This window comes from Apis florea, unplaced genomic scaffold (genome assembly GCF_048593485.1).
Source record: "Apis florea isolate Af1SG1 unplaced genomic scaffold, ASM4859348v1 contig_3758_pilon, whole genome shotgun sequence".
Lineage (NCBI taxonomy): Eukaryota > Metazoa > Arthropoda > Insecta > Hymenoptera > Apidae > Apis > Apis florea.
The window spans coordinates 177,315-202,500 of record NW_028256839.1 but is presented as its reverse complement, the minus strand read 5'-3'; the positions used below and the strand labels follow the sequence as shown (position 1 = coordinate 202,500).

At 18.6% G+C, this 25,186-nt stretch overlaps 1 protein-coding gene across 4 annotated transcripts in view; it reads right to left on the bottom strand.

Annotated features, from left to right (window-relative positions):
• Hnf4 (Hepatocyte nuclear factor 4) overlaps positions 1–25,186 on the bottom strand; it is a 109,326-nt gene that overhangs the window by 20,521 nt on the left and 63,619 nt on the right. For all 4 annotated transcript variants that reach the window (XM_012489369.3, XM_012489368.3, XM_012489371.3 and 1 more), the window contains exon 2: positions 5,331–5,532. In XM_012489369.3, coding sequence (XP_012344823.1) covers positions 5,331–5,532 — 202 coding nt within the window. The remainder of the gene's footprint in view (positions 1–5,330; positions 5,533–25,186) is intronic.

The window sequence follows — 25,186 nt, the reverse complement described above, 5'->3', positions numbered from 1 at the left end:
TCCTGATTGAGCGATATTCTCAATCTAAGGAAAATTTCTGAGAATGAGTCTGAGGCACTATGCCATTTATAAAATCTACTGTTTTCAGAAAACTGTTCCATATGTGTTTGCAATAATTCTTCTCAGGTAGGATGATGCCGTTGAGACGGGTGATTGGAAATGTCATTTCAGACCCTAAGACCACATTGATATTCCAATCGAATTGTTTCTAAATATACAAAGCGAAGGTCGTTCAAATTCTTCTCTCATTATTCTGATAGCATCATCCTGTGCCATCTGTTCAATATCTGAACATTATCAATAACTTAAAAACTGAAAATTTTGAATTATGTTATCAGTTAAGTTATGCAGTATGAACGATATATGTAATATATATGAACGATACATATTAAATGCATGTAAAAGTTTTAATAAAAAAGAATTTACGTAATAAATTTATAGTAAATATAATATTTTTCGTCTTCATATTACCACTTAATCTGTAAATTTTCTCATTTATTTATTATAATTAATTTCATCTTGCGAAGAATTGTTGATCCCTAAAATCTAAGTTCAAAAAATATTTAGTCAAATAAAAAATTTTACCAGATTCTATAAATGAAAATTTACTTTGATCGAGATAAAAAGAATATTAGGAATATAATATATTTCGTTCGAATTTCCTAGTTATTTATTTAATAATCATTGCAATATGAAATTATCGTAACGGAATATCATTTTAAAGTATTAATATTGTTGACAAATCCTATTCCTGAGATTTATAAACATTATATTCGGAGAAATTTTTCATATAAAAAACTCTTTTTGTTCTTACCATATCCAGGCCTTTATTAAGCCTAAACAAAGAACAGTTTTATCTGAGAAAACTGTTTTTGAGAATTTAGCCGATTACTTAATAATTGTATATTTCTAACGTAAGGTCAGTTGAACCGATCCTAATATATTCTAGGCGCAGCTGATTCAAAGACAAATAACATCGTTCTAGTTCGAGGAACCTATAAGAGAGATGCATTTTTTGATCGATTCCTGTTTATCGTGAGATCTTTGTATACAGATCACCATCCAAGCGAGGAATTTCCTCGAATTTGATGGATATCGCGAACTGAGCACCGGCAGCGATATTATTGGTTATTAGCATGTCTCACCGAGAAACTGTGATCCTCCCAATTGAATCAAAAATTGAATTTTTCTGAGGGCATGGATATTATTTTATAAGAAGATCTCATTGTGAACACGTTGTAGTCCGACCACTGGATACGATAATTATATTAGTTTTGTTCTAACAACTCATTATACTCTGACCGTGCTGCGAGACACGATTATCTGTTTGTGAGAGACTCTGCTCTCTAATAGACACGCGCTCTGCACGTGTAATTATTTATACAGTCATTTTTAAGAAATATACCACTTGTTATGGCATCTGTCAAAGGACATTCAACAGCTATTAGCATATATCCACCAAAACCAATACAATACTATAATATTATTAGTGCGAATAAATGTTATTCATTGCTTCATAATATTTTTTAAAATATTATTAAAATATCTATATTTATTTAATTGAAATTAATTTTTAATTAATTTTAAGATTTATTTCTTAATCATTAAAGAAAACAATATTAGATAGATAATACAAAAAGCAAGATTTTTATATTTAAATAAAGTCAATTATAAAAGTTTTCATGATAATATCTTATTTAAATTTGATTAAAAAATTGTATTATCAAAATCAATAATAATTCTGTTTTATATACATAGCATAACATTCTGTTCTATATATATAAAACATTATGAACAATAATGAGTTGTATGTGGAATAATATTTTTATTATTGGAATATCGTAAAGGTGATAAATCAATTTTATAATTTTAATATTATTTTCGTTTTTTAAAAATGTAACTTAATACATAATGATATAAAATAAAATTAAATTTTAATGTCTTCTCTATTACAAAAGATATTTTCAAGATTACATATAAATAAAATACAAAATATAAAGAAAATGGTAAGAATTCAAAGATTAATACCATTGAACTCAAACAGATTTTTCAATGAAAAATAAATTATTTTATATATAATATACATTCTATATATACAGATTTTCAAATCTTATAAATGTTAACATCATATTTTTCAAGATAAATTTCTTTTGTATGAAGACTTTTATATATATATATATCTTTTGTTTTTTAATCCGCGATTTATCTACTATAGTTACATGACTTTAAATTAATTGCGGATAGTTAATACATACTGATTTATTTAACTATTTATTATAAATATTTCATTTTTTATCTTATTGAGTTTGTGAATCATGATCGAGAAAATATTGTCACAAAGATGATTTTAAGTCATTTTTATCATTATTGTTATTATTAATATGTCAACTATTAATATGATGAACATATTACACAGTTCTGATAATCGAATGTAACATAAAAAAAATTGCAAATTAAATATAAGATTTATCAAAAAATATTAATATTATAATTATCGTTCTTAATAATTTATAATATCAATTTTCGATATTTCGAAATTATAATATATAAATAGATATATATTTTATAATTTTAAATATACTTTGAAATAAATAAGATAAGGATTTAAAATATATCATATAAATATATATAATTATTAATTTATAAAATATATTATTAATATTATTAATATTATTAATATAATTATTAATTTATAAAATATATTTATGATATATTTTTTTTGATATTATATTAAATAATATAATAAAATAATACTAGATATATTGTTACGAATTAACAGCAAGAATGTGAAACATTATGTGAACCGCATAGGAAATGATAACATCGATTGTCATTGATATTTCAAATATTAATTTAACAGAGTCGCTTTCCGAACAGGGAACAGAACAGTCGTATTCTTCTGTCTGTTCTTCGAAATATTATATTGCTTAATAAATAAATTAGTATCATGTAAATAATTATAAATAAATTAAAAGGTTATAAAGAAATCTATAAATAAAGAAATATTATGGAAGATCAAGTATTTATCAGACGCGACAATATCATTTTATTAAAAAAAAAAATAGAATTTAATTGATAAAAATTAAATTCTAATATTACATCTATTTATTGAATTTCTATTTTGTTTCGATTGAAGATTTTTATTATTAAAATATTAAAAATGTTAAAAAATGTTATCAATTAGTAATGAAAATTTATCAGTCATCACTTCAAATAAAAGATATAGCTTCTAATGATAAATTAAAATAATTATTTAATATTTAACTTCTAAACAAAGAAAAGTGATATTTCAAATATATAAAATAATTAAGAACTAATTTATTATTTATAATATAAAAAATTCATAATTGGAAAAACAATTTTTTAGATTTATTAGATAAAAATAGATTCTCAAAAATACTTATATATATTCTTTTTTATTTTATTTAATAAGTCAAAAGTCACATTTAAAATGACATCTTTGTAGACACTATATATTTCGATAGTGTATAAAAAGTATATCGGAGTCAAGTAAAATTTTATCTTTAGAAAAAAAAATTATATCGGCATTTATTGTATCTTTGATAATAGATTAATCAATTTTGAATATATTATTAACACTCGATTTTTCTTCAATTTTACTCAATTTTTTCTAATACTGAAAGACAAATTTATAAACTTATTGGAATTTATATGGAAAAAGTGGTAATATATATTGATTGTTATTACTTTTTATCAATATTAATACTATGTTATATTATACAGTTATTATATTAGAGCTTTAATAATTTTTTTAATAATTGATTCCTTTTAATATTTGAATCAAGTTTCTTTTTCAATTATTATTATATTATATTATAGATTTTAGATATCCAAAGAAGAATGTGTAATTAGAAAAGTCCAAAAATGATTTTTTTTAGAATTTTCTTTTTTGAATTAAATTTGATATTGTATGTAGACTAGACATAGATATTTTTTTACATAACTTTTATTATATTTCTTTTGTTGTTTTTAAATATTTATAATAGGATTAGAATCTCAATATGGTATATAATATGATTTTTTAAAAAAGACTTTTAACGATGAAATGAGATATTTTAATTCATATTTTAATTATGAGAATATATATTTATAATTTGTATATAAGTTGAAATAAACTTTTGTTATGTTTTGTTATGTTTTGTTATTTATACCATATGTACAAAAAAATGTTAGAACATCGATATTTGGATCGGATCAAATTGGAAAATATCTCAGAATTCGATAATTTCAGGGTTTTCAAGAATTATACAATTATTAAGCAAAAATAATAATCATATATTTGATAGATATAATCATTATAATAATGAATGTCTTTAAAAAAATTTTGTCGTTTTAAAAAGTGAAATCTTTTTAAAATAAAAACTAATTTCAATTGTTTTCTTTGCTCTATAATATGTAAAAGCGTTTTTGAAAAAATTCAATTCATAGATATCAAAGTAAAAATTTGTTTAAAAATGAACTCTTTTTCGACTGTTGTATGATTCTTTTTTTTTTTTTATGAAGTTCAAATGTAGACTTTCATAATTAAAATTGTATGTAGTTCTGAAGTATTGTTTTCTAGAATTCCGATTTTTTTGAATCTTGAGATATTTTCGGGAATTTGACTTGATCTCGAGAAAAATTTTCGACCCGATATTTTCAAATTCTTGCATAGTAGGTAACATAATTTACGTGGTCAAAGAATATTTCTATTTTTGAAACCAGGCTTTAGAATATTTGCATTTAAGAGATTTGAGGACAAGTGATGAAGTCATTTACATATACATATATTTATCTTATTACTTTGACTTCAAACAAGTATCTACTTTGTTCAATAGCTTAAAAATGTCGTGAAGGTTTTATACATAAAGTATAAAATGGCATATATTCATAAATAAAATATATGATTAACAGTAAAACATATATGTAAGAAATAATGCATGCCATTATACTTTATTGATATTAATATTGTGATTATAAATTATTGTATACTTTGTTTATAATTTTGTAATAAAATTAATTATTTAATAATAATTTAATTATTTTTTTTAATTACTACAACTATTGAATAAACATTACAATGACTTTCTAAATTAAATCAATAAATATGTTGATAATGATAATGTCACACATGTGATACGAAAAAAAATTATATAATTCCTGTAACGTCAAAATATATATTCCATTTTATATTTATTCTTTCATATTTATACTGATTGTATCTTGTCTGCGATATCATAAAATATCGTTCAATATGACATAAGAAGATATGTAAACTCAGAATCTTTGATAATCTAATCTAAAAGGAAAAGAGAAAAAGTTTCACTAACCTGCAAGTGTATTCGTGTTTCTTTCTGACTGATCGTCGAAAGAAACCTTTACAACCATCGCAAGAAGCAGCACCATAATGTTTTCCAGTTGCGCGATCACCACAGATAGCACAATGTTGAGAAAGCACACCACCTACTCCCGATCCTGACAAAGTGAGAACTGAGCCTCCAGCTGCGCCTGCACCCATGCTCAGATCAGCATCTAGAAAAAAATTAATTTGTATTTATTAATTAATTTTTTTATTTTATTTTCAGATAAATAAAATTAAAAATAGTTTCTCAACTCTTTCAGTTTTTAAACAAGTTACATGGATTATTTTTAACATTTATTTATATTAAAAGACAAGATAATTTTTTATTTTAATAATTATTATGTATTTTAAATATGCTAATATTTGATCTAATATTTGACCAGGAAATATACATTTAATATAAATTATATAAATAATTTTTGAATTGTCGTAACATATTATAATTCTTTATATTATATATTGTTATATTTTACGCTTTTTTTAAAAAAATTTAAATTAATTGTTAATTCCTTGATTTTTAAAAAGAATTAACAATAATTAACAAATAGTCTAATTCATAAATTAATAGCACCAGAACTAAATATATTCGTATAAAATAAAAGGCAAAAGACATAAAAATCAATATTTTTGTAAAAAATTGCTATTTTAGTTATTATATTTTATTATATCATAAAGTATTTAAATATCTGAACATTTTTATGATTATAAAATTAATTTCGTTTTCCTTTTATTATTTAAATATTAATTTAACTTATTTAATTATTATTTATATAATTTAATATATGTATAAAATAGTTTTTGTATTTTTATTTATTAATAATTTTAATATATATATATATATAATGTAATATTTTTTTATTTACTATATATTTACTCAATATGTAGAATATAATATATGAAATTATAATACTATTTGAATATTCTTGTAACTGTTTGCGGTTTGCACCCGTTAAAATGCAATAATTTTATAATAAAATATAAATAAAAAATATATATATATTATGATCTAAATCAAAAATAGTCAACAAAGTTGAAGTTAATAAATATTAAATTTTATTCATGCAATAAAGTTTGAAAAATTAAATATAACTTTAATAATAATCTATATATTCCCATTAGAGCTTGTTAATCTTTATTTTTTACAATGACGGTATTTGAAATATTAGGTATAGTTTATATTTCAGTATATTTCCTTTTTTTATTAGTAGCAATAAATTTAAAAAAAAATATTTCATATTGCATTAAAATTTTAAAAATTAATTTTTTTAATTCAAGAAAAAAAATTTAATTAAAACTAAAATTTATTAATTAAATTATTGATATTTTTCTGATAAATATGTTATAAATATAATTTTATAAAAAAATTTAATATTATAATATTATTATATAATACTTAATTATATATTATATATATATATATATATTATGATATTTACTTTCGCTATTTTCAAAATTTATGAAAGAATTGTGGGATAAAATAATAAAAGAAATTATACATAGTTAAAATAAAATATTTATCTGTAATATATACATATGCACCTGTTTATCTATATACGATAAACATGATGATCAATCATATCGTATCTTACATTTCTTCATTTCCCTATTTTCTTTCTTATTATTTCATGTTTCTTTACATGCATTTATCATAGTTAACTGCACTATCAGATTTCATATTCTATTGTGACAATGAAAGTATAAATAAAAGATAAAAATAAAAAGAAAATCATAATTAAAATAAGAAAAAAAAATCAATAATAATTATACATGATTAATTATTTTATTAATTTTTTTAATAATTATTATATTTAATAATTTAATAAATTTTAAATTAATGATTATTGTTAGATTTGATTTATATCACAAATTTAAAGTTCTATAAATATTATAAATATATTTATTATAATATTGTAAATATTAACTATAATTTAATATTTACAAAGTTATGAAAACATGAAATTGATTTTCTTTTATTTCAAATATAATAAACTCGTAATTGATATATTTAAATTATATATTTATAATTATATACTTAAATACTTGATATATTTATATATTTTATAAATAATTTTGTTTTTTATCAAAATATATAATGAAAATGATTACATAAAAAAATATTATTCAAGAAAATATTTATATAAATTATATATTTAGATCAAATATAAGTAATATAACTACAAATAGTATGCTACTTTCACCATAAATTGTAAACATAGTAATAGCTTCCCTGTATTCATTTTATTTTGCTTATTATGTAGTTCAAAGCAAGAAATTGGAATAACAAGAAATTAACTTTCACTTGATATAAGTCTATGATATGCATATTACAAAGAATTTAAATCAAATATTCAATATACTATATGAAATTTATTAAAATAATAAAAGATAAATAAATAACTAAAAGATAACAAAATAACTAAAAGAATTTTTCTTTAATTTATAATCTTAATTTTAATATTTATAAATAAAATAATTGCTTTTTAAATTTAATTCATAAATTATTCTATAATTCATTAATTATAGAAAGCTAATTGTGAACAATAAATGATCTACTTTCAAACAAACTCACATAATGATAAAGCTCCTATCATAACTCTACAGATTGCCAGCTTGCTCATTTGTTTTTGCAAATATCTTTCTAGGAAGTACTAAAAATACAAGAATTATTCCAGCAATTATTCTGCCAAATAATTATTTTTAATTATTTGGGATTTTATTTTAAATGAAATATCTAGTGATTCACAGGAAAATAGAGAACGATTAAGTTATCATTTTGATTTTGACGTTATTTAAAAAACATAGGCTTCCTACTTACTTTTTACTATTTTTATAGAAATTATTTTCACAAAAAAATTTTGATATCTGCAACTTAAATATATGAATTTATTTTTCTTTTTAATTTTATTTTAATATTGCTTTTTAAAGTAATATTATGTTATATTTGTAAAGTTATTTTTCAATATATTAAAAGTATTAATTTTCATTTTATGTCTTAAAAATTATATGATATTGTGTTTTCTTTTTAAATAATTCTTTTTTAATTTGTGAGCCAAAAATTATAGGTATAACTAAATTAGTATTTTCATTAATATCATAACCGATATTAATAAATTTACATAATATTATAATTTTAAACACGTAATAATTTTTTTAGATTATGTGTTTTTAATTTTTGTATATATTTATTCGTATATAGATTTCAAAGAAATTATTTATTCTTTTTCACTTCTTTTAATTTATATTATATGTTTTAATATGAATAGAATAAATATCTATAAAAATTATTTATTTGATGTGAAATCTTTAAATAAGATTTATAATTCTTTCTTGAAATTCTTTCAATGAATCTGATATTTAATCTGAAATCTGATATTTAATCTGATCTATTCGAATCTATATAATACGTAGTATTGAAATATAAAAAGTTTTGTATATTAAAATAAGATTTTACTTTTTTAATTTAAAAAATATATAAATATATAAATATAAATATCAGTAATTTCTATAATTTATCAATTACTAAGAAGTAAATTCTGATATAACTTCAAATATTCCAACCAAAAAATTTGAAATCAATTGAATTGATTATTTGTTCATGTTCAAATTTATAATTTGAATTCAACAAGAATTTTTCTAAAAATTTATTGAAATTATTTAAATAAACGAATAGATAAAATAACTTGAAATAGATATCGATTGAGAATTAATATAAATATAACTTAATAAATGAAGGAACAGTATTAGTTTAATAAAGTAAAGAAATGTTCTCTGAAATCTTATTTCGAGAACGAGGATTATTTTCTTATCGGCTCGAGACGTATAAATAACGATATTCCGGTGATAAAGAATATTGATACGTCGATCTCTTTTCTAACAGGTTTCTCTTACGAAACTTTTATTTGTAATAAACCTACTGATAAGTTCAATTCTTTATCAATCATGCACAACATATGATAGACTCTGCTGTCTTCTCTAGGAAATTTTTGGACAAATAATTACAATCTCCGAAGTTAATATGTATTAATGATTTATAAATGATTTTTCTATTTGGAAGAATTTTGACTAAGATAAAGAGATAAAAAAATATTTGTCGAAATATTTGTGCTATTTATAATTTTATTTAATTTTTTTACATGTAGGTAAAAAGAAATAATTAAAATCTATATAGCTTCTATTGTTCAAGTTAATAAGTCATAATTAGATAATTGTAATGACTAAATAAAAAAATGTTGTAGATGATTTGTTATGTAAATAAGAAAGATATAGTGCATATTCTTGAAAAAATTATTGACAAAACAATAGAAAAAATTCATTAAAATAGCTTTTGAAATATTAATATACATTAAATCTTCATTAAGAAATATTTAATTAAAAATGAAAACATTCATTAAAAATAGCTGTATCTTTCGAGATAAAGAATATTATGATATAAATAATATTAAATATATAGAAATTTTAAATTGATCTGATATGAAGTATAAAAAAAGAATAATTTAAAATTTTGTAAAAGAGTTATATTTGGATTAAATGAGATTAAATGAGATATTAAAACTAATAATATATCAAAATTATGAAAATAATAATTTTTAAATTTTTTATTTTAAAATTATTAACAATAGTTAGATATTGTTAAGATTTTATGTTGACTTTATGACAAGACAAACAATATTTATATACAATTAATATAACAATATTTATATATTATTATTATAATAATTTTCATTTATTATTTTTTTAATTTTTAATTAATCTGTATAACATACACTTAATTATACCAAAATTTGTCAAAATGATAATTATAATTTCATAATAGCAAAATATTTCATAATAGCAAAATATGATATATATACATTTATATTTATTTATATAAAACTTATTGTTATTTTTCTAAAAAATTTTAATTTATATATCATATTTATATAGTATTTTTGATTTTGCAAAAATATTTATTTTTTCTATTTATTCATTACAACTTCATTTTTTGGAATTGGTCAATGGGATGAGCATTTATAAAATAATTTTCTTGCTAGAAATTTTAGAAGCAGTATCAACGATTTTTCTAATAGCAATAATTAAACACGTTGTATTGTTTAGGTTTTATTTTTGAAAAGCATACATTTCCGATATGAGAATTGAATTGAAGAAAAGCGGGGATGGATCCTAAGTCTAAAATTTCAATTTCAAATATTTATTATTTTTGGGATATCAAAAACTTTCAATTCACACTATTGAATTCTGTTTACACAGACATTTACTAATACAATGGTTTTACAATCCACAGAACATCATGTTGTTTTCTAGTTTAGTCAATAACAACATATTAACGATATTAGCTACAGTATGCGAAAGTATATGCGCTATGTAAAATCGATCTGATATGAATTTAACATTGTTGTAACTGTGGTCAAAAAATATTTTCTTTTTACAATATCGATCGTCTCATCTTAAACTATATTACAATTATTATTTCAGATTAATGATCAATTCCTTTTTTATTGAGTTTAATAAATTTGAAATATGTTATAAAAAGCTTTATTTTGGTATCACATTATTATATACATATATATTATGCATATAATTTATATATATAAAATAGTCCAAGAATGTTAGGATATCCGTAAACTTGAGATAATTTCAAGTAACATTTTCTTTTGCAAAAACTTGCATTACGATTTTGTTAACGAATTATTAAAAAACACTGACCAATCATGGAACGCATAACTATCGAGTTAATCGAGCCACGACAATATGTATTGACTATGGGCTGCCATATGAGCACGAACAAGTAGTTCATATCTCGAAGAAAATGGGTTGAATATTATATTTATTCATTGTTCATCATTGATGTCATTCATCACAGTTTTTTATCAATGAAAATATTTGTTATATATTTTATATTATAATAAGTAATGCATACATTTGCATTAAATTTTAAATAAAAAATTTAAAATTATTCAAAATTATTGAATTTATTTAGATAGATTTTTCTTTCAATCTCTATAGGCATCCTGTCTTAACATAATGTCTGGAATGATTTTTATTTTAATTTTTTTTTCATCTATTTTATATTTAATAGAAAATAAATATTGATTAATTTTTGATCGAAAAATATTAAATTCAATATATCAAATTTACTTGCTATGAAGCAAGTATTCAAGATGATATCTTAATACACACACGCATATTATATAAATATAAAAAAATATTTTAGTTATTTAAATTTTAAAAGTTTAAGTTATATATTTTCTGGTTATCGACAATTAGTTACATGGAATACTTTATAAATGTTAGGATCATTATTATTATTATTAGTCATGTCTGTATTGTATTGAAAGTTTTTTATTAATAAATTAATAATAAATATTCTAAAATTTTATATCTAGAATTCATTCCCCTCTTCTCTCTTCCCTTCAAATTTGATGATAATCGAAAGTTTGTTTTTTGAAAAAATACTTAGGATTTATTATTGTTTAAGAGAATTTAAAAGTTTTTAATCAATGGTAAATTGATTGAATTACGTGAATTTATTTCTTGTATTATAATTTTCATTTTAAATAAACTAACTGTTTTTTTTTTAAATATATCATTACAACAATGAATATAGTAAAACTATACATTCAACATTTATCGATAATATTAAAAATTATCGCAAGTATTTAAAATAGTCACGTGATCAATTTCATTGAAAAATAAATAAATATTCTGAGAATATCCGCGTTGTTTCGATTTACACTGTAGAAATTTTCACGTTGCCAACATTCACGTCAAATTTGATGAATGTTGCTCCTAATGAAAGTTCGTCATTTTATTTATTCTAATATAATCTATGATCAATATAATCTTAACTAATAATTTTTTTAATCCACGTTGCACATATTGCTCTTATTTGATTAGATTATGTGGATGCAATATATTTCATTCCTATTTTATACTTTCAAATTATGAAAAGATTTTACGGTTTCTGTTCTGAATACAACTTTATGTAATAGCTTTCAGAAAATTAAATAAAATAAAAGATTATTTAATTTTAATTGAACCATAATATATGTCTTTAATGTTTAAATATTTAGACAAAAGCTGTTGGTTGATTTGCCATGGAACAAATGAAGGATGATTCTTGTTAATAGCGAATTCTAGTACATATAAATCTGAATATTGTAGAAGAGAGTAATTAAAAATATTTAAATTTAAATATTATTCTCGTTAGATATAATATTTTATCAAATGCTTTGAAATATACGAAGAAAACTGAAATTTTGTTTATACCATTCTTATTAAAAAAAACAAAGAGTTAATTTTACATTTTTATAGAACAAATAGGATATTCTAATTTTTTTTTTCAAAATTAAAAAACATGTATAACATGTATAATAATAAAAATATGTATATATTTGAAAAAAATAATGAGTAAGATATTTTTTAATTAAAGGGAACAAATTTTAAATTATATTTTTTCAAAAATATTAATAATATAATAATAACAATCGATGAGTCTAATATAAAAAATAGTTATGCCATAGTAATAATGTTTATATTAAGACTTTTAGTGAAATTTAATAAAAATATTGTAATAGATTTTTCGTAATTAAGATTACAGATAATTTGTTAATATTATATGAAGATAATATATTTGAGGAAATGTTTTATTACATTTTTTATTTTACGTTTTGTATGCTAAATTTGGAAATTATTAAAAAAAAAAAAAGAAATTTTAAAAAATTTATTTTTATTGTAAAATATTTTATTGAAATTATTTTATTTTATAAAACATATGTTTTTATTTTTATTATATTATTTATATTTTTTTATATTATTTTATTTATATTTTATTGACTTTAAAATGTTTTGTAAATGAAATCTTATAAAAAAAATCTTATCTTTTTGTATCAATATTTAATTAATATTTTATTTTCATTAAAATCATATATTTATATAAATGATAATGTGAAATTATATCTTTCAAATTTACAATTGAAATTAAATCGATTGAAATTCTTGTACTCAATTTTGTGTAGTTTTCTTTTGTATTGATTGTAGAAATTAAAATATATTGGAAAAATAATCATTAAAATGTATAATTATAACTATAATAGATAAGAATTTTGCTAGTTATAAATCAAAAAATAATAACTAGAAATAAAAAAATTAATAAAAAAATTTTTTTTAACATTTTTCAACATAACTTTTTGCATTATCAATCTCTCAATTATTATACTGCAGAATATGTAAAAATATTTGAAACATTAAGATGGAACATGAATAAAAAAAAAAATTGGAATATATCAAGGAATTAATCAGGAATAGCATATTAAGTATAGTATTAGTAGATTAATGTTCTGATTTTTCAATGATTTTCAATTCCAGAGACAAAAAGTTATAGAAATAATCGTGTACACGTCATTATAATTAAAATAAAAAAATATCGAATAATTATTATTAAAGTTATGTTATTTCTGCAATGAATATACAAAGAAGATGATAAAATATTATATAAATATAAATAAAATTATGATAAATAATAATTACATAGAAAAGTAATACAATGAAATAAAAATAAAATGAAGTTTGAAATGTTTTATGATAAACCGGCGTGTTATCCAAGAATGATTCTATTTCATAGATTTTATTATAAGACATGAATTACGTAAGAAGATTTGTGAATAAAGGTCTTTGAATTGTTATCATTATTTTGTACATGGATTTTATTATGGAGAAATTGTAGTCATGAGATAATATCTCTTTATTTTTTGGATGATTAATATTTATAACATGAGTTATCATTTCACATATATTATTATATAATGATTAAAGTTGATATATTAAATTATGGTATTGTATTTCACATTCAAATCATTCTGCTTCCATTCACTAACACTAATAATCAATGATTCTTGTCTAGGATAATCTAATTAATTCAGAGATTGATAATTTCGATCATCATATCAGATGTCAATATCAATCGAATTTAGAGATGCATGTCTGTGAAATGAAAATGGACAGTTATATTCTTAAACTTGCCACACGCTTTAGCTTACTTGCACAAGCAATAAAACACAACCAATAGAACAATAGTGCAGTTATGCCTATGCAGACAAATATGAAAAATCATTTGATAGACCTAAATTAAAGAGATCTATATATATATGCAAAACTAGACTGCCTATAGAATATCCAACAAATTCAGAACTTATAGTTTATGAAGTCAAAATAAAATAGTTCAAGTTCATTTGATTTTATTTTAATTTTTAATTTCGTTTCCATTTCATAATATTCATATACTATATTCATATCTGTTATAATAATTGCTAATGATATAAGAATATAATTTTTTTTTTTAGTAATAGATTTTGTATATAAATAATACAATATTAATATATGAATGGTCCAGTCTTTAAACGCAAAGTCATTTTCCATTCTTGAACGTTGGTGTTAATGAATAGTTGTTGTTGTATGAATGTTGTATTTATCTCGTTAAACATTTATTATTTTTCATTTTCATTAAAGAGTTTAATTTTTAGAACATTTACCTTTCTTATTAATAAACAATTCTGACGTGTGTTTATTATCGGAGTTATATATAATAATTATTATGTATATATTACATAATATATGATTATCGATATTAGTGAAAGAATCATTCAAATTTCAATATTTGTATTTACTCTTAATCTTAAATGAGAGAAGTACAAATACATCGTATTTTTATTATAATTTCGAAAAAATAACATATTTTTATACATATATATAGTTTTATTATTATTATATTCATTCTTTATTGAAAAAAAAGACATTTAACTAAATTTTTTTTTCTAATTAAATGATAGAAATAGAAAATTCAGTAAGGTTAGATTTGCAAAATATTTTAAAAATGTAATTCTTTTTTTAAATTTCTTTTAAATTTATAATTGTAATTATAGTTTTAGTATGATGTAATATATTTATTTTCTTAATTAATGTACTTATATATATATATATTTAATAACAATTATAACAAAAATAATATTAGGTTGTGTCAATATTTAATTTTAGATTGTGATGCTAATATTACAAAGATTAATATAAGTCAAAGATGTATGACATTATAATAGAAAATATATGATAAAATAGATAACTATTTATATTATATAAATCAAAGATATCGTGATGACGTTATAATAAAAAATTGTATGATAAAATAAATAACCATTACATAAGATCTGTGTAACATCGTTTAAGATTATTTTTAAATGTATGCATATTAAAGTACTTATCATTATTTAGCAAAGATTGTAGTTCTGGAAGATTCATAGATCGATACAAAATTTGAAGGAATAATGTAAGGGAGAATAATGACGAATTAAAAATATAAAATTTTAATTAGCTACAACTAATTATTATCCTTCAAGATACTAATAAAAAACTCTCATAGATATAATTAATGCATAGAATGCTGTATAAATATTATGTCTGTATAAATATTAAATCAACTATCAATAATCGATGATAGCAAAATTTTTTATAGAGTATTTTTAGAGCATCTTATAGAAAATATTAATTACAGACATTATAAATTATGGCAGATAGTATAGAATTGCAACTAAAATTACTATAAAATTGCCATTTTTCGTGATTGTCTCTAAGAATTTTATATTATTTTTTATAATTTGATGATCAAACTTATACGAGATTTTTATTTCTCTATTCTTATTTTTATTTTAATATTAAATTTTTATTCTTTTAGTTATACATATTATCACGGAATTAAATAGATTTAACTTATCAAATATCGTCAGTCATATAGATTTAGGTTGGATAAAAATTATTTTAAAGATTATTATACTGGATGCTGATAATATCATAATATTTTTCTCATTAAAATTTTATATTATGCGAGAATTTTTTTTATTAATATCTGAAAGAATATTGTGTGTGTGTGTATGTGTGCGCGCGTGCGTGTGTGTGTATTTTATAAGCTTAATTTTCTTTTGTCGAAATTTCATTTAACTAAACTTTGATTTAATATTTGAACTCGATTTAATTCTATTTTGTATAAATTAATAAATATTTATAAAAATTATTAGTTAATTCTCTTAATTAGTCTAATTCTCAATATTACATTATATTTCAACAGTATGTTAAAGTCAGAATTAATTAAATTATATTTACATTAGAAAATGTAAATCAAATTGTTCAATTTCAGTCGTTTATTTTTTTAAATTAAAAATTTAATTTTCATGAATAATTTTCAACAATTTGAAGATGGATTAATTTGTTTCACTGATCAGATTATTTAATGCAAATTAACAACTACGGAACATACGTTAAAATTAGAATGATAAATAATATTATACTGGAAACATTATTTATAAATGAAAATAAAAATTAATTTTATTAAAGAATTTTATTAAGTTAAATTAAGTTCTTTATCAATGTACTTCAGAATTTTTTGATCTTCATAATTGTCAACTAATAATTGTAATATTGTTAATTTTAATTTAATGTTTTCATCATTGAATTCCATTCGTACAATAATATATTGATTGATTTAATAACAATAATTTTTTAATATCAGACTTATATAATGAAATTATAGGAGTTATATATCAGATATATTTTCAAATAACTATTTTTTAAAAATTTGATTTAAAAAATGTTGAACCTTAAAGAGTTAAAAAAATTCAAGTTTGATATTTCAATAAAATTATTTTTTAATTAAATATATTTTTAAAATAATTAAATTTATTAATTTGTACTTTCTTTCTTTAAAATTATTTATTTTTACTTAAAACTTTTAATACTTTTAAATTCTTTTTTCAATCATATATTTTTTATTGATTTTATTGATATTATTCCATTGTTTAGATTATAAATTTATTATATTAATAATAATATAATAATAATATAATAATTAATTTATTACAATAATTATATTGTTTATATCATTGATATTCTTTATATTTTATATTATATATTTAAATTTATTTTATTATTATTCGATCTTACATATAATAATCAAATTATTCTTAATTTGAAAAAGCCAATATAGTCACATTTTCTAGAAATGAATTACGTAATTCAAGAATTTCTTTATTATTTAAAATTTTTAATTAATAAATTTATTTAATACTGTATTAAATTATATTATTTGTTAAATTATTGAAATAATTACTTGATTTGTCAATAAAAAAATTATAAAGAGATTATGGAATTATATAAGTCATTTTTCAAAATGTGATTTAACTTTATTTTATCATTTTAAATGTGATTTAAAATAACTAGTTCCTGAATTTTTCATTTCTATTTCAATAAATTCTTGAAATTGTTGAATTCTTTGTGTTATTTTAATATTATTTCTTTAAATTGCATTCCAACATCATGTCTCGTCTATTTTTACGACGATGTTAGTATATATCTTAACGAATATCGCACAGTTTTAAAAATAACACGAAAACAAAATGAATAAATATTTGAACATCTGATGCTATTCTCAGTGATCATTGATACATTTTAACTACATGAAATAAAGAGAATACTTTCTTTCAGATCACTTATTTCATCTATTTAAATTTTAAGAAAATTATATTTCTAATTTATATATAATAATTGATAGTTTAAAAAATTCAATTGTTTAAAAATTAAGAGTATTTTGAAATCCTAAAAAATTTACTTCTTAAATTTTATCATATAATAAAAAAATAATAGAATAATATTATATAAAAAAAAAGATATGAAAAATAATTTGATTTTTTTTTTTAAAGGAAAAAATTTATTAAATTATTCTTTAGTTTTAGAGAGACTTATTACTTCATTGTAATAAGTAAAAAAAAAAAAAAGAAATGAAGCATTTCAAATTTTTATATTTATTTATTTTAAAATTTATTTTCAAAATTATTTATATTAAAGAAAAATATTTATAAAACCAAAATAATTTATTTAGTATCATTTCAAAATAATAATAATACTGATCATTATTTATAAATGGATGAAATATTATATAAATTTGTTTATTTATTTTTTTGCTTATAACAATATATGCTGTAGAAAATGTGATTCCTTTTGTATAAAGTAAAAATACCAAGTTAGGTCATCGTGGGGTTAAATATGCAAAATAATAAGGTCCTTGAGATAATATTTGAATATTTGTGATAAACTATTGTTAAAAGACCTCGAGTTAGTTAACTACGAAATAATTTTAAATCTTAATCTATTTATTAACATTGATGTTTAATTATTAATTCCACTCGTATATCATATTCAATTATTCATTCTAATTATTCGCATTCTTTGACATTACTTGATTCTTTGAATTTATTTCGTTCTGGATAAATCTTTAACATAGAATTTAAATTTTTCTATAAACTGCAATCAACAACTAAAGATAAGAAAGATAAGAAAAAAAATATTAAATATATAAAGTTGCTATATAAGTTTCATTACAAAATAATAAAATATTATTAATTAAGATTAAAATATAAGTCTAACAATAAATATTATATATAAAAAATAATAAAATACAAAAGATTGATCATATTTACTTTTTTGTATAATTTATTTTGCAGATATAATAAGATTGTAAATGTTATCAATGATTGATGCCACGATGATATTTTTCATGTTGCATTTTGTAATTAGATCATTTTTTATTTTTTTAGAATTGATTTTATGCTACGCACTGTATTATAAATACAATCATTTTCTGTAATATGGTTAATTCGTTCCGTGTTATATAGAATTGCGTTAAGCGAAAGAATTAAAACTAATACAAATCAGAAACAAAAGCATCGTGGATGAAAGCATCCTGTATTATATAAAGTTAACTTTGCTAAATTTATATGAAAGAACTTTCGCAATTTTTACATCATATTCTATTCGGAATTTTATTGTATAGATATATTTTCAGAATATTATGTTGACTATTATATATATATATATATAATACATTATTATACATACTATTATTATGTATACATATACATATATAATATATTTATTATGATATTTTTTTAATCTTTATAATATAGAGTAGAATGATTAAGTCAAATGTAACTCTTTTAATAGATTTAATTTTATCTAATTCTTGTTATTTAATTAGCGTTATCATTAATCGCCAAGTCATTTTGAATTAAAAACAATCCATTGATCGAACCGTATAAATGAAGATAATTTATTGTGATAGACAATTGTTTATAAATTCATTAATATATTTGCACATTGATATAAGCTTCATATCGATGTATCATGAAATTTTTTCTAATTTTGTTCTTAAACTAATTTTCATTTTTTATATTTAAATTATAAAATATTTTAATATTATAAAATAATTATAAATATATTAATTCACTTAAATCAAATGAAATAAATAAAAAAGCTTCGATATATTGTAATAAGTTTTTAAAGAAATTTTAATGAAAATTTTTTTGACTTAATATAAATAAGAATTTTTATATTAGATAATCAAATATTTATTCATATTAGATAATCATTAATGATCAGAAATAAATTCAAATAATTTAATTTTGAAAATATATATATAATATGATTTTAAACTTTTCTTTTTTATTTTTCTTTTTTTTTAAACTAAAGAAAGTCAATATTTTAATTAATAAATCTTGAAAAAGTATATAAAGTATATTCATTTATTAATCATATAAATTTATTTTTTAAATTCTACGATTTTTAAATAATATTTTATATTTCTATTGTTTATATTATCTTATCTAAATTTATATCCTAAATATTAATAAATGATTCCTGTGGTGATTTCCAATAACTTTTCCTTCACAAAAATTTTTATTTCAATTTTGTCAATGAATTATTAATAAAAAACATTGATCAATCATAGTGAATTTGTCAAACCGCAACATATCAGATATACACTGTCGGCGAATCATCACGCGACATACATAAATCTGAGCAATATGCCGAAACAAGTATGTTAAATTAGATAAAGATTATCTCGAATTGTACTTCACAAACAATGAATAAACTATAATAACCTTCGACATATGTTATAAAATATAAAATAATTTATTATAACTATAAATTATTAATATTAGAAGAATTTTTTATAATTTATTATATATTTCTATATTTATTTATTCAAAGAATTTTAGAATTTTAGAATCTCATAAAGATTTAAAAATTTAAAAATTTCTTTATTTTATTTCATATACATTATTAAAATACATCAATATATTATTTATAATAATTCAAGAAAAAATGTAGAAAATATTTGGAAAATAAAAAATGATAACGTGAATTGATTATTATAAAATGATATGATAATAATTAATAAATCATTCATTATAAATTATTTTAAGAATGTATGTTTTTTTTCATTTTTTTTTTTCATCTTAAGCACATAGGATATAAGTGATTTCTACATTATCGATAGAGAAAAGATAAGTCTGGAAGATTTTTTTTTCTATTCTTCTGACCTACTGACATCTTGTGTTCTTATCTTGCAAATTTTCCACGTTTTCTGGCCGTGATAGATAAAAGAATCTTTTGAACATTAAGACAACAAAAACATGAGACACAGAAGAATAAGAAAACATTATTTAAAGAACAGAGAATAGATGGCATAATTTATTCATAAGAAGATATACTATAAAACTAAAAAAAAATCACTAAATTTAATATTTTTATTATTAAATAAAGATTTTAAAAAGAAATTGTGTTTCATTATATTGCTAAATTATATTAGAATAATATTGAAATAAATGAATTGAATAATATGATGTTAATTAAATACTTTTTTGAAACAATTTTATATGTGCATTATATTTTTTTATTTTCAAAATTATATTTTTTTATGTATTTCAAATTCATCATTATTTATATAGATGATATGTAAATCACATTTATAATAAATAAAAATTGTTTATAACATTTTATTTATTTAATAAAATATTATGAAAAGATATTATTAAATATAATATACTATATTTTTTAATATTTAAAATCTGCTAAGATAATGTATTTAAAAATAATATTTTATTAAAAAGATCTTATTCATAAAAAGATCTAATTAATAGATAAGTACTGAATAATAGATAACAATTATTATTAATAAGAACACTATTTCTAATTTGATTTTTGTAATAGTAAGTTAATTAGTATGGTACAATAATATTAATAATTGTTATATCAAAAATTATTATATCAAAAAAGTTTTTAATTTAATAATTTTTCAATTTATTATAAAAAAATTTTTTTGTTTATAATGGAAAACTACACTAATTTAATTAAATTAATTTTTAATTTAAAACATAAAAATTAATAATGATTATAAATAAATTATATAACTTAATAATGGCAAACTAATAAGATAAAATAATGGGATAAAATAATACATAAAATAAAATTATAAGAATATAGATATATATGCATGTAATTTTCGAATTAATTTATGAAAAATTAATATATGCATTAGATTTATAAAAAGAAGAAATGAAAAAGAATATTTATCTTTTTCTGAAAGTAATATCATTGAAAATTGTAAAAATCAAAATTAAAAATCAAAGAAAAAGAAAATTGATATTCAGATGCATCTGAAAATAAATTGTGGAATGTCGTTTAATTTTAATGATAAAAAAAAATTAATTATTTATTTCATTATTTATTATTATTCATTAATTTATAATTCTTTTAAAAGTTTTAATGTCATATTTAATAATTACTTGAATTCTTCAATTTTTTTATAATATTATTGATAACTAGATGTATTTTTATTATTTTATCACATAATTTTTTCAATAATAATATGGATAAATATATTTCATTTTTAAATTCAATATTATATGCAATTTATTAATCTTATAATGTATTTGATTTTCAGTGATATAGAAATAAACAATTTATATTAAACTAATAAAATAAATTTTTTTAAAATTAAATAAATTTCAATAAATTAAAAATAATTTAAAAATAATTACCCAAAAATTTCATTTATCAGGAATAAAAAATAAAATTAGAAAATTTTCAATAAAATTTAATTATTAATTAATTATTACATAATTAATTTAATAACAGTTTTTTTTAATAATAGGTTTTTTTAAATAATTATTTTTATATATTTAATATTTTAAGTACATTAAATCTTCATTAAAAAATATTCATATTTTGATTTCAAAAATATCAGCAAGTCAAAAGAAAGATTTGAAAATGACATAGTTTTTTTTCAAGATGATATTTGTAACAAAGAAAAAATTATTAAAAATAAATATAATAGTAGATATAAATTTATAATAATAGATAATTAATATTCAAACATTTTTTTGAATTCTAAATTAAATATTTAATTTTAATAATTTATTAATCGATAAAAAGCTATATTTAAAATTAATTTAAAATTATATCGTAATTAGAATTGTAACTAATAATATATAATTATATATAATTTATATATAATAGAATAAATATATATATATAATTATATATATAAATATTTTTTATATATATATTTATTATTTAATATATTTAAATTCTAATAAGTATTTAATAATCAGCAAAATTCGAAATTAAATATATGTACATTTTTTTTTAAATTTTAAACATATTTTTGAATTTACCTAAAGATAATTTTAATTATTACTAATGTATCTAGTCCAAATATTTTTTATTAACATTCTATACATTCTTTTATTTTCTCATATCAATTCATTCTTTGAATATAAAAAAAATATTTTATAGGATAAAGATATAGTAATTCAATAAAATATATATATATATATATTTTTATAATTTATATTAATAATATATATATATATTATTATATTGTAAAATATAATACTTAAATGTTATAATATATATTAATATCCTTACGAAATGAAAAATGAATTATACATATGTATATATATATATTTGTCAAAGATGTATTTATATATTTACAAAATCGATTTTAAAAGAAAATAAAATAAACACAAAAATTTATAAAGAGAAAAAGGTTGATATTCATTTATAAGGAATTTAAGATTGCGTTAAATTAAATGAGACGGAAACAGAGCGAAATAGGGCGTTCATAGAGAAAAGCTATTTCATTCTGTAATAAATTATTATTAACTTTTGTGTTTGGGTTATTTATAAAAATATTTCAGGAATATATTAATACTCTATGTAATACATATTCTATATTACATACTACAATGAACAAGACCTGCCTTAACTCGAGCCAAAGTCTAGTTCCTGACCCTATTCACTTGTATCTTTCAATGATTATACATCTTGATGCTCAGTTAGTATATATTTTGTTATAAATAAATCTTTTTTTTTTGATAATCTATAATTTGATAATAATCAGAAAATTTATAAACAAAGATTAATTAAATTTAAAGCTTTCATACATTTAAAATTTCTTTATATTTTTCTCATTTAATATAACATAAATAATAATTATAATAATTACATTTTAAACTATCTTAAATATATATTTATACAATATTATTTTTACAATAATATTATTTTTATAATATTATATTATTTTTATGATTTTCGTTATTTTGTTATCAATGATTGATTATATTCTCAAATATATTATTAATTAATACTCATTCTTAAATATATGTGATCATTCTCAAAAATATAATAGAATAATTTATTAAATATTAATTTAAATTACTAAAATATATTAAAGTTATTAAGAATATAATAATATATATATATATATATATATATATATATATATATATATATATATATATATGCACGGATTAGAAAAAAAAATAGATTGTTAAATTGTTAAATACATATTGAATAATTAATAGACTCAATAGAACTATATCTCAAAAGAGATATAAATTTTTCCATTATTGAAATAAAAAACATAATTAATTCTAAGAATAAAAAATAAAGAATGATGGATAAAAGAAAAAGTTATTTTGTTTCATATTATATTTGCTGTACGGTATATTTTATATATTTCATATGATAACATTGTATATATATATATATAAAAATTATAAATTATTTTGCTGATATACGATTATATATGAAACTAATTCTCTATGACGTAATTATTGTACTTCATTACATATATATTTATATAGTAGCATAATATATATAGTAGCTTACTCTACTTCTTTTTCTAATTTTTTGAATGTTCATAAAATAATTATTTTGTAAATAATTATATGATATTTAACTAACAGAATCATATACATACATATATATAAGTATGTAAATATAAACGATTTTGGAGACTTTTCAATTTGTTGAAAGATTAATAGCCTCAAGCTGATTAATATAAATATAACTGAGCAATTTGGCAATGATTCTTTTCAAACTTTAAAACTTTCACTTCTATGCCTAAAGAGATAATAGATAGATTTCAAGATTTTCTATACGAAGATTTTATGAGATATTACGAGATTATAATAGTATGTTTAAAATATTCATTTATATTGTTTCAAAATTATGAGAATAGTACAATTAACAAAGTTAAAGGGAATGTAGAAATCACAATGAAAATTAAATTTTTCTTATTCTTTCAATAAAATAAAAAAATAAAATAAATTTATTAAGATATGCTTTATCAATTTGAATGAAACTTGTTTCAAACATGTTGTTATGATAAAATATAAAAAGAAAAATAACAAAAATTGCTGAATGGATATCAATGATAAATAAATTGGAAAAATATAAAAAGATTAACATGTTGTTTTATAGCAATGGAGATAATATCTAATTTAGCTCTTATATAATAAATTATGTTAATGCAAGCTAATTTCTATTTTTTTTCTAAAGATATAATATCATTCACTAAGATATAACAAATTTTTTTATTTACTTTTTTTCCTATTTACGTCATATCAAAGTTAGATAAAGTTACAAATCCATATGTAATTT